General features: G+C 43.1%; 1 protein-coding gene across 3 annotated transcripts in view; it reads left to right on the forward strand.

Annotated features, from left to right (window-relative positions):
* Positions 1-12,500, forward strand: part of ank3b (ankyrin 3b) — a 262,028-nt gene that overhangs the window by 116,870 nt on the left and 132,658 nt on the right. For all 3 annotated transcript variants that reach the window (XM_063221923.1, XM_063221924.1, XM_063221921.1), the window contains exons 2-4: positions 5,676-5,777; positions 6,698-6,796; positions 11,540-11,638. In XM_063221923.1, coding sequence (XP_063077993.1) covers positions 5,676-5,777; positions 6,698-6,796; positions 11,540-11,638 — 300 coding nt within the window. The remainder of the gene's footprint in view (positions 1-5,675; positions 5,778-6,697; positions 6,797-11,539; positions 11,639-12,500) is intronic.

A 12,500-nucleotide genomic window follows, 5' to 3' on the forward strand; every position in this document is an offset into this window, starting at 1 on the left:
CAGAGGAAGTCCTGTGAACACAAACAAACAAACAGAGAAGTCAACTGCAAGACCCGGTTTTCACCACGTTTATTTTTTTATGTTATCAAATTCACCATCGCTAAATTTTGCTTCTGAAATGCAGTACCATGTTAAATGCACGTTGTAAATCTTCCTCAGGCTGACATCGTTGCTGATTTACAAAGGCAAACTCTAGCTAGCACCTAGCTTCAGTCATTGAAAACATGGTGGGCAGAGCTAGCTAGTGGTTTCCATTGTAAAGGTACTTCTGTATGCCGTTTCATTTCCAGAACAAACATAAACCTAACACTAACTCATAAAACATGTTTGCATAAGGCTAAAGTAATTCGACGATTGAAGGCGGATGAAATCAACATCAAGACTTTAAGCTTAGCTCACCTTGAAAGTTACCCTGGTTGCTGCCTGCGTGCGAAAGCACTGTGTGGTGCGTCTCAAACTCCACCCTTGTGTGTCAGGGTACTCAATTAAACAACGTCAGCGTCTCTGAGCCATACTGCAAGCAGAGCGGGCAGCGTACAACTAGAACGAGTGTGCTTGAAGTACAGAAGTATACTAATTGAGACGCTTCTGTTCTGCAGTAACCAAACTTTCGTTGCCTAGCAACAACAGGACTCGCCGCCACCGCGAGCTAGTTCAACTTCAGTGCAGCAGAGCCAGCAAGGTAAGCTTCCCGACAACGAACTTTTAATTAGTTCTAGCTTTAACTGCTTTCATTTAGTCTCTGAGCATTGAAGGATTTTAACTGTATACACTGCAACACGTCTTATCAGCCGTGTTTGTGCTGAAATGGCATAGCCTACAGAGGTACATGGAAACCACTAGTTCTAGCTAGCTCTGCCCACCATGTTTTCAATGACTGAAGCTAGGTGCTAGCTAGAGTTTGCCTTTGTAAATCAGCAACGATGTCAGCCTGAGGAAGATTTACAACGTGCATTTAACATGGTACTGCATTTCAGAAGCAAATTTAGCGATGGTGAATTGATAACATAATAAAAATAAACGTGTGAAACCGGTCTGCAGTTGACTTCTCTGTTTGTATGTTTGTGTTCACAAGGACTTCCTCTGGATGGTGGCAGATTGACAACCTCACATCAGGAACATGAATCTCATAACTGATTGGAAAATAAATAAAGTTTTGCACACAATGTGTTTGTCTGTGTACTTGAATCACTTCATAGTAGGCTAGTCTATATTGTATTAAAAATGATAATAACTAAGTAATTGAGTGGAAATAAGGAATAAGACATTTTAAGACCATGAAAATATGTAATTTCCATAAATTGAGTGGAATAGGGTGATAATGCAGTTTTACGGCCCTGATTCTATCTTATTTCCATATAACTACTCAATTGTTTACAAGGTAATTAAGCAGAAATAATACAAGGATGCTTGGGTGGTCGTTTTCTATGCAATAACATAGGAAGAGGAAATATTGCACATTACGGCCCTGATGTAGCCTAATTAGTATGAAACTACTTCGGCTGATACCGTTTAGTTACTGGCATACCTACCACCTAACTACTATGATGACACAGTAGCTGTTTCCATTAGCCTACTATTAACTAGAAACTACAGCATAATTGCACTGGAAACTGTATGGTTATTTTTGCTGTTATTAATGAGAAATTATAGTGTAATTGCACTGGAAACCATATGGTTATTTTGCTGTTATTACTAATAACAAGCAGTTATTACCATAAAATTAGACTGAAATTACTGAGAAATTAGTATGAAATTAACACCTTATTAGCGATCCGTAAAGTGAAGTGTAACCGTTGGGTCCCGGCCCATAGGTTGGGAACCACTGCAGTACAGTACAGTACAGTACATGATGGTGCCCAGTAAAAAAAGATTACAGTGTTAATTCATCATTTAGAGAGTACTCTGGGACAAAATACAATCTAGAAGACTTGAAATCACCTCTCTAAGTGTTGAGTGAAGCACTGTTATGGAACCCATTACTCAGTACATTAAAGTACAGTATACCTAGTACATGCTGGTGGTGTGTTGAGATTGTGGTTCAAGGCAGAGGTTCAGGCTTTGGCCCTTTCCCCATGGTTCTTTGTGCATTAGTACTAGAGAAAGATGTGCATCATGTATGGTACAATACAATTTGTAGCACTGCTATGGAAGTCGTCATTCAGTACAGTGTGGCTCTGTTGGTGGTGTGATGGTGCTTGAGGCAGATTGGCTAGGGTCCTTATCCCATGGCATTTCATCCATGTGTAACATTCCTGCCTGTATCTGTATTGTGGGTATTAAGTACTGTAGCTGTAGGCCTGCAGGGGATCTGGCATTCCCAAGTGCACGCACGCACGCGCGCGCGCGCACACGCACACACACACACACACACACACACACACACACACACACACACACACACACACACACACACACACACACACACACACACACACACACGTAAAATCCCTCTATCCCAGGAGCTCACATTTCATTACATAATATTGGACAGCTGGGCCCTTGAATACCATTGTTGAGGGTGCTGGCATGCGTCTGTGTGTGCGTGGGTGCGTGCGTGCATACGTGAGTGTGTGTCACATAACTATGGCATTTGACTCATGAGGGGGGAAATAACACATACCAGTGGCCTACTACTGACAGTAGCACTATTAGCTGGTAACTGCTGGCAATGTTTTGAGAAGAAGATAATGCACTACCTATTGTCGCTGTTAGATACTTCGGAAGTAGAAATTGGCCATTTAAAAAGGCAGTGTTCTTGATGTATTACAGTGGGATCTCAAATACAAAGGACATCTGCATTTTCACCTAAGCGGGAAACCAGTTACTATACAGAGCTGAGGAGTGTAGCTGTCTTTCTGTGTATGGAATACAAGGACCATGAAAACGAGGTGAAGGCTATGTTACCATAGCAACAGGGTTAGCTGCGCCCATCGACGTAAACCTTTAGAGCAGTGGTTCCCAACCTATGGGCCGGGGCCCACTGGTGGGCCCTGAAGGTATTCCAAGTGGGCCTTGAAATCATTTTCCAAAAATAATAATCATATTTTGGTGTGTGTTGCTGTTGATTTATTTGAGTTTTATTCTTAATTCGGTCAGAGGTGGTCCCCGGACATTTTTGACAATTTCGAGTGGGCCCCAAGTTGAAAAAGGTTGGGAACCCCTGCTTTAGAGGTATAACTGTGTTCAAAGACTTCGATGACCTACTGAGGTAACAGCGAGGACAGGACAGAATGAGGTGACTCTCCTTAACCACAGCCTTGATGAGCCCTCTCTAAAAATAACAGCTCTTAATAAGATCTGATTATGGTGCTCATCGGAGGAGAATTTGATGGTTTGTTTGTGACGTTACTGCGCTGGAATCCCCACCCTCTGCAGTGAAAGAGAAAGAGTGATAGTTTGTGCCAGAAGGATCGTTTCCCCTCTCTCTCTCTCTCTCTCTCTCTCTCTCTCTCTCTCTCTCTCTCTCTCTCTCTCTCTCTCTCTCTCTCTCTCTCTCTCTCTCTCTCTCTGTCTAGTTCTCTGATTTTCTCGCCCACAGCATCTCTTTGTCTCAATCTCCCTGATGATCACTGTCTGTCTCTCTCATCCTCTCTCTGTTCCCTCCTCCATTGCCGTTGTCCGGCGGGGCATTTTTGCCTTCCTTGCGTAACCTCACTTCTCGTCCACTTCTCGTCTCTCAGCTGACTACTCCTCCTCCTCCTCCGTTCCCTCCTGTTCTACTTCTTTACTACAAAATGTCACATCAGCTCACTGAGCCAGAGAGAGAGAGAGAGAGAGAGAGAGAGAGAGAGAGAGAGAGAGAGAGAGAGGGCGAGAGAGAGAGAGAGAGAGAGAGAGAGAGAGAGAGAGAGAGAGAGAGAGAGAGAGAGAGAGAGAGAGAGAGAGAGAGAGAGAGAGAGAGAGAGAGAGAGAGGGCGAGAGAGAGAACCATGAGGGCATCATGCCAGTGGAGGCAGTAGCAGGAGAGCTCTGTGTGCCCTCTTTCCCTCTCCAACCATCCTTATTGGTGGAGACTGGCACTATTCGCCATGTTTGTCTGTAGGGGTGTAAATCACAGCCTCCATGATGATACGATTCAATATCGATATCTTATTATTCGATGCAATGCGATTCAATTGTTTTAGATTCTTAAGAATGCCCCACAATACGATACAGTACGATTCGATTCGACTTTTTCCAATTACTTTTCCACTCGTATTATGTTATGGAGCTAGGGCATTGGGCAGCGGCCAGCATTTCGATTATTTTCAATAGTTTTTTGAATGCCCCACGATGCGATGCGATTCGATTCAATCGTCAGATTATATCTCGATATATTGATACATTTTGATTATTATTTACACACCCTTGTCTGAGATGGAGGAGAGTTAAAGCCTTTGCTACAGTGGAGCTTCGGGGGTTGCGGATTACTGGTTAGTAAAGGTGTATTAAAGCCAGGAGCAAAAAGAACAGAAATTGGTTTAGTAACAGTTGACACATCTCGCTTGCCGCAGAAATAACTGTAGGATCACTGGCATCACTATACTATAATATACTATACTATACTATCACGAGTTATTAGATGAACTATTAAACTGCTCCGACGATCGTATTCCAATTGAATTCCACTTCCAATGAGTTGTACACATTGGCTTTTTTTTACATGACTATTATTGTTCTCTGTTTTCTGCTAATATTTCCGTTGTGATCATTATCTGGTTAAGGTATTGGGGTTAAAATTGTGCTGGGAGAATGAGCTTGTGCTACTGTTGGCTTAACCACTATAGTTTGGACTGGAAGTGTTTGCTTTTGTGTTTGTATTTTATGTTTGGACAATTGCTAACTATAAATGCTGTCTTGAAATTCTATTACGGTATATTAAACATACTCAGGGACACACCTCTCACTATGGTTGGTTGGACATATTGCCATTTTGTAATATTTAGCATTGTTACTACACACCATACCAGCATATCACTGATGTGACCAAAAACATTTCTCTTTGTTGTTTGATGTATTCTCCAGACACAAAAAACGTCTACTAAAACATTTTAATTTCCTGCAACAAGTAGATGCAGCTTTTTCAAGTTCAGCCCAACTATCATTTCTATTCTGTGAGCATGATCTCAATAAGAGCTGGGGATCAGTTGCATTCCTCAGTCAGCGGTCCACTGACCCCCACAGAGAATGAAAGCAAGCCATTTCTCTCCCATCACACACGCACACACACACGCACACACACACACACACACACACACACACACACACACACACACACACGCACACACACACGCACAAACACACACACACACACACCATCTCCCTGGGTCGTGTTTATTTTAGCTCACTGCGCCAGACCACATCATATCTTCTCCAATCTCCTCGTGACATCTTGCCCTGGTTTTGGGTTTTCTCAGTGCTGATGCCTGTTCTGCCTGTTCTGTTGGCCAACTGACAGACAAAGAACACGATTCCAAGAGTCATACCAGGCCAAAACATCAAATGGGGGAAGTAGAACGAGTGGGTTTTTGAAAATGTTGTTGTTTTGATGACTGATAGGCAGTTTGGCATGACAGACTTTGGTCACTTTGTGTCCGTGACCTTTTTTTCTCATGAGGTCAACCCTGATAGTGTGGGATAAATTCTTCATAAAGCCTAAGCTGACCGTGTTGTTTCTCTCTCCTTCTCTGCAGACGGACAGCAATGCCAGCTATCTACGAGCAGCCAGGTCGGGTAACCTGGAGAAGGCCCTGGACTACCTGAAGAATGGGGTCGACATTAATATCTGCAACCAGGTAGGCACAGACCGACCCAGTTCCTCTTTGGTGGAAGAAGATTTATTGTGTTGGTCTGATTTGTGGATGAAGTTGCTGTAGGTAAACAAATACGTCACTTAGATAGTCTACACTTTGTTTGAACCAGTTTTCAAACTGTTTATTAATTTCAACACATGCAGCAATTCTTGTAACAGTTCACTGATTATGCTACAGCAGTCCATATTCCTCATACTGTTCCACCCACATCACACTATACCTAAGGTCAGATAAGTGACAAAAGTGAGTGAATATTTACTACTTAAATTCAATAAACCTTACTTGAGTTGGCTTTGTTGTTGCTGCTGTGTTTAGGTGTGTATTTGTGCAGAGTGGACTCAATTCGCGTCACCCTTCCTATTTCTCTCCATCATCCTTTACATGTAGCAGCAGACACTTCTGATTCACTTGATATGATTTGAGTTCACTTGTAACTCAATGATGTATAAATAAATTAGTAATTGGTAATCAATGTACTGCAATGACTATGCTTCTTAGATAATACACTAAAACAAACAAACAAACAAACCAAATCCATACAATAGTGGCATTAGCTGTCGTTGCACCACCCTGACCTGTGCTACTACTGTAATATTCACTCTGAATATCTTGCATTGATATGCGCATTAATATATGATTCTATAGTCCCTTACGATACTTACCGGAACCTCTTCATTGAGAATGTATACTGTTGCTATCTTACCTACTGTCAGTTGTTCAGTTATTCAGTTACTCGGCTACATTGAAACCGGTCACGTCCGAGTCATGTTGTTATTGTAATACTTAATAAATTGTATCAGTTTGCACGCCAGTGTGCACATCCGCTTTCTTATAAGTAAGAAACATAACAACTACTAAAACATCATTGACCCTTGTATTACTGTTCTGTTTGTGTGGTACAGAATGGGTTGAATGCGCTGCACCTGGCCTCTAAAGAGGGCCACACGGAGGTGGTGTCTGAGCTCATCAAGCTTGGGGCCTCAGTAGACGCTTCCACAAAGGTCAGTACTTTGTCTCTTCCTGCACTCCCTCATCCATTAGGCCTTGGGATATGCTTGCTGCAGAATACATCTGCACAATCACGTCGCCATGTATATTCTATGTCAATTTTGTGCGCGACAGCACACGTGAACACAAGACACGATCTTACAAGCTTCCATGTTGAGGTCTTGGAGTCAAACAATGGTGGAACATATTCATGGAAGCCCCATTGGCTCTTTTCCCCTTACATGATATATCCGGTCCAGTATGTGAACACAGTTGTGCATGTAAGTTACCGGTAAGTCACACGGCAAGCTGTCCTGGTAGCCTGGGAACTCCCATACTGCCTTTAGTTCCACACAATCGTTCCGATCTGAATGACAGTATGGAAGCCTTGCCCAGAAACGTACCAGATCATGGTCCCTTTCTCTGTCCAATCAGTGAGCAGGACAGGTGTGTCATTATGGCCAAGTATTCCGCACCCCTATGGAATTTACCAGGCGCGGAGTGGCCGTCGGGAGATCGGGGACTTGTCCCGGTGGGCCGCGGCCGTGAAATAAATTATCGCAGCCTCGCTGAGTTTTTAACCAGCCCTGAAGTTTCAAGATTGTACATCAATGCACTGACTTCCCAATTTCCACTTACCTGTATTCCAACCCAGCTGACTAGCCAGTATTTATACCGTATACCAGACGGCAATACCTCACTGACGGTGTCAAACAGTAAATTGGCCACACCCCTTCTCTACTGATAATTTTCATACACCGTAGATCGCGGAAGTTTACAAGATCTTAGTAACACAGTTTCGTTTTCAGTATTTAAATAACCTGTGATATGTAGATTGGTTACCAAAGGATGGAAATATTAATAAATTATGATTTATTTTCCGATTTCCACACGACTGTTACAGTTTACAGTCTTTCCAGTCCAGATTCACTTGCTCTCTGGTTATTGAATTGGGTTACGAACAGACTCCACCAAGTGGTAAGGAAGAGAACTGCACCTAACAGAAGCAATGGGTTTTGTTTTGATTTGTTAGAACTACCAGTATATCTCCTTATAGTCGAAATAATATTATTATCATACATATATTTATATGTGGTACATTTAGGATGTAGCCTATGTCTGAAGAAATGGAACAAAATAATTACCACACAAGATTCTGATGTGACCAGTGCTGGGTGTGTAGGCTAAGCTGTGGATTAAAGTAGAGTGATTGCAAGAAACAAAGACATTTGCTGCGACGAAGACAGCGTTTTAAGGTAGGCCTACACCGTTTGGTTATACATTTTGTTGACTTATGGTTGTGCTTTGAAGTAGCTAGGTTTGGCTTATTTGCTGCATGGTGGGTTTTATTGCACAATGTAGACAGACTTTTTGTAAGCTATAGGCTACTATACTAAGTTTATATTTTGTAAGCCTACTCTTCTAAAAATCCCCACACTCAAAACTTTGTGCCCATGCTCATCCTGTCTTCCTTAAATGATATTTCAATTTCAAACTGTCAAAATGACAGTGGAGTGCACATTTGCATGGAACAGTTGCGTGATGTAGCCTAACCTAGTAGGCCTATGAATGCTTTGGACTGTGATGATGGCTCCAGTGGTGTAGTCTACTTTTTGAAGTGGGTATACTGTATATTTGAGCATTTTTTGATGTGTACTGTATATATTTGTGCTATTGTAAATAATGGATCAATCAATTTTAAGTGGGTATACTGTAATCCCTGAATTTTTGAAATGGGTGCGTATACCTGCGTTTTACATAGACTACACCACTGGCTGTGCATTTCATCAAGGCGTAGGCTAAATTCTCCAATTCAGGTTGATATTTTGACAACACTAATGTTCACATGTAGTACGACTGCAGATTTCGTGGCTTTTGTCTTTTTGGTTAGGAAACCATGTTGTTCGCTTTGTTTTTTTTGGGGTTTTTTTTTTAAAGAGGGCCGCCAAGGGGAAAATTCTCCCGGTGGGAAAAGGTGGGCCACTCCGCCCCTGGAATTTACAGTAGGCAGGTCACCAGGTCACTTGTGATTAGGTCCGGTGGTAACCAGGCAAATGTCCTGGGCCTTACACTGTGTTTCTTACATCACACAACATTTAGATTAAAAAAAACAACCTACATAAGAGTACAAAGTCATCAACATACAATGTGTGGGAAATCCATACTATTCAGGTTAGCACTACTACTAATAACAAAGTCATTGCAAAGGGGTATGGAAAGAGGAGGTGTACTTTTGTTTTGAAGGGATTTCTCTCTCAAGCATCTTAAAGGATGAGAGGGATGTTTGTAGCAGCTTGACTGGGAAGGACTCTCAGTCCTCTGTCCCAATGCTCTTTCCTTAAGCAGGTCGTTCTTGGTGGTTATTTGCTGTTCTCCTCCTTCTCCCTCTCTACAGCCTCACTTTCCTTTCCTAAACTTTTTTTTGGTCGTCTTCATCCTTGCTGCTCTCCTGTCCTCTTCTCCAACCCCACTTACAGTACTCAAACCCAAATATTTTGGTGTGGTTTGTTGTTCTCCTCTCTCTCTCTCTCTCTCTCTCTCTCTCTCTCTCTCTCTCTCCTCTCTCTCTCTCTCTCTCTCTCTCTCTCTCTCTCCTCTCTCTCTCTCTTTCTCTCTCTCTTTCTCTCTCTCTCTCTCTCTCTCTCTCTCTCTCTCTCTCTCTCTCTCTCTCTCTCTCTCTCTCTCTCTCTCTCTCTCTTCCTGGTCTTCTCCCCTAAACCCTTTATTTATGAACTTTAACTTATGAACACTTTTGAGTTTAAAAACTTTAAGCTGTCTACTGAGTGCTTTAAATCTCCTAAAAGGTTCCCAAAAGGAAGTACACATAAGCGAAGTCCAAAAGTAGTTTCTCACACCTCCTTTCATTTGCAGTCAGGCAGTAGACCTTCCTGGCACTGATGACACACTGTTGTGAATCGTATTACTCTCACTATATGCTGGAAGGGCAGTTCACATGAGCACATCTGCCAAAGAAATAAATGTCAATTTGTAACCGTCATACTCTTGCGACACCCATCTTCCTCATTTTACCCGACTGTCTCCTGCCGCGGCCCCTCCTCCCTTCCCATCTTGTCTTCTCACCCCCTTGCTCCTGGCCTGGAGCCCCCTGTCCGTCCTCCCGTCTCCTCCTCCGCACCCCCTTCTGGCCTGATGCCCACTGCATCGTTGGCACTTGCACTGCTGGTCAGCGTTCCCTTGGCCTGTGTGGTATTAAGGGAAGTGGGTTTATTAACGATGGCCGTGGCCTAATGGGCTGGGGTGGGGTGTGGGGGGACAGATCCATTGCTTCGGCCAGCACCACAGTCATCACTGATTCACAACCCCCACCCCCAATGGGACAGCACTCCACCCCACCTCTGCCTCCTCAGCTCTCTGGGGCCAGAGGAGCGAGGATGGAGAACAAGGGAAACACGTAGTCCGTGCTACTAGTGACAATCCGGTGCAACCAGAGTAGGACCAGACATTAGTAGACAGGGAAGAAATCTGGTGCCACACAGATGTCTTTTCAGTTATTTCTCATTTATTTACAGTGCATTAAAGTGATACTGTCCCATTTTTGGAACTAAGCTCATATCAAACCTCCCCTTGAGTTAAGCAGTTGAGTTTTACTGTTCTCCTGTACTTTCAACCGTTCTCTGAGTATGGCAGTGCAAATTTTACCTCCAAGCTAGCAGTTAACATTGAGTCCTATGAGACCAGCTGGCGGCTAACTGGTCTCATAGGACTCAATGTTAACTGCTAGCTTGGAGGTAAAATTTGCACTGCCGTACCCAGAGAACGGTTGAAAGTATAGGAGAATGGTAAAACCCTATTATTTAACTCAAGGGGAGGTGTAAAATAACCGTATTTCCAAAAATGGGACAGTATCCCTTTAAACCAACTCCGATGAAGATGGAGGTCAGAGTGGGGGTTGAGGGTATTTCACACTTACTGATCGGCGTGTGATTTGGATGTCATATACTTTTATGACTTCCATGTGAATGATGCAAGTGTTCGGGTTAGCAGATTAAGATTCACCCATCTTAGAATGCAGCTGAAAGAGTTAACCACTTATGACCTCCTCATATCAATCAATATACATGGGTCGTGAATACCTGTATGGATATACTAGGTACAATAATAAGACATATTGATCATCAGGAAGGGTAGCCTAGTGGATGTAGGTTTGCAGTTTAGTAGTCTGTTCACAAGTGCTAACCCTACCAATTGATTTACTATATAACATCTATCATTACCCCCTGTTGTTTAATGTAACCTACTTTAGATATAAATACAATTAGATTAGATTAGATTAGATTAGATTAGATTACACTTTATTTATCCCCAAGGGGAAATTGCTTTCATTCATAACAATTCTGACCTTTGGAAAGCCAAGCTAGGCTACTCCTCACTTCCTGAAATTGAAACTGAAGTTTTATTATCCCTGAGTGGACTCTTTGGATCGACACCGGTGACATGGACACCTCCGGGAGAGAGGTGTCCAACTGTATTAATAGGGAACCCTAACAGGAGTGCGCCGTGGGTGTTTTTGACAGGATGCCCCCAGTGCTGGGGAAGGTAGTAGGCTAGTCGTGAGCCAGCTGGCTCATGCTAACAGCCAGGGACTCCAGTCGAGCAGGTGTGTCCTTGCTTAGCAATTAGCCATATAGCAAATAGCAATGCAGTGTTGACATGAATCAAGTGTGTTTCGACATCTTTATATGTACTTTTTCTGTATGTGTGCGCGCATTTGTGTGTGTGTGCGTGCATGTTTACAGAAAGGGAACACAGCCCTTCACATAGCCTCACTGGCCGGCCAGGGAGAAGTGGTGAAAGAGTTGGTGACCAACGGGGCCAACGTGAATGCACAGTCACAGGTACGTATGGACCAACTGAAATGCACTACACCATCTACACCACTCCACAACATGGAAACTCATGTAGACCTACAGCTGATCTCATAGTCACAATAATGCACTCAGCCTAACTTATGCCCTCATCCTTACTCGTGGCAACACACAGTTTTGGACACATTATCCTGTCACTACAACGTGTTTGCAAATAGCCTAAGTACATCGCGTTGGAACACAGAGATGAAGAGACTCCCACCACAAACATTCAGTCTGCTTAGCTCATCGTAACATGACTGGTACAGATATAGCAATGATTTCCTCTGAAATATAGCCAGGAGGTCAACCCCTATTCACAGTAATATACACATCTTAGCCTTAAATGTTGCTAACTCACTGTTACAGAAATGTAGGGTCATCTCAGTGCCGCTAAGTTATGGTCTTCTTGTGTAGTATCACAAAATACCAACAACGATAGGTTCAGTAAACAGTAAACAGAGAACAGCATAACTGATTCCAATGATGATGACCAACTTTTTGCAACTACTCAACAAAGGGCATCTTACTACATGTTGTGTGCTTGTGCATGACAGCCCTCTCCATCAGGACTTTAAAATGGTGGCTTCATAATAACTTCATGTTCTTGTCGCACACATCACGGGCAGTGTTCCATTATAGATAAGAGACACACATTTTCCTATCCTAAGTTCCCCATCTCCCAGCCGTGCAGCTATAGCCCCTACTTTAGAAATCCCCCTTATGGTGATAACGATGGTGAGAGCTGTTCAGTGTGTGTGTGTCTGTGTGTGTCTCTGTGTGTGTGTGCACATGTCTGTGTGCGTGTGTGTGTGTGCACATGTGCGTGCTCCTCTGTGTGCGTGTCTGTGTG

This window comes from Engraulis encrasicolus, chromosome 17 (assembly GCF_034702125.1).
Source record: "Engraulis encrasicolus isolate BLACKSEA-1 chromosome 17, IST_EnEncr_1.0, whole genome shotgun sequence".
In the NCBI taxonomy this organism is placed as follows: Eukaryota; Metazoa; Chordata; class Actinopteri; order Clupeiformes; family Engraulidae; genus Engraulis; species Engraulis encrasicolus.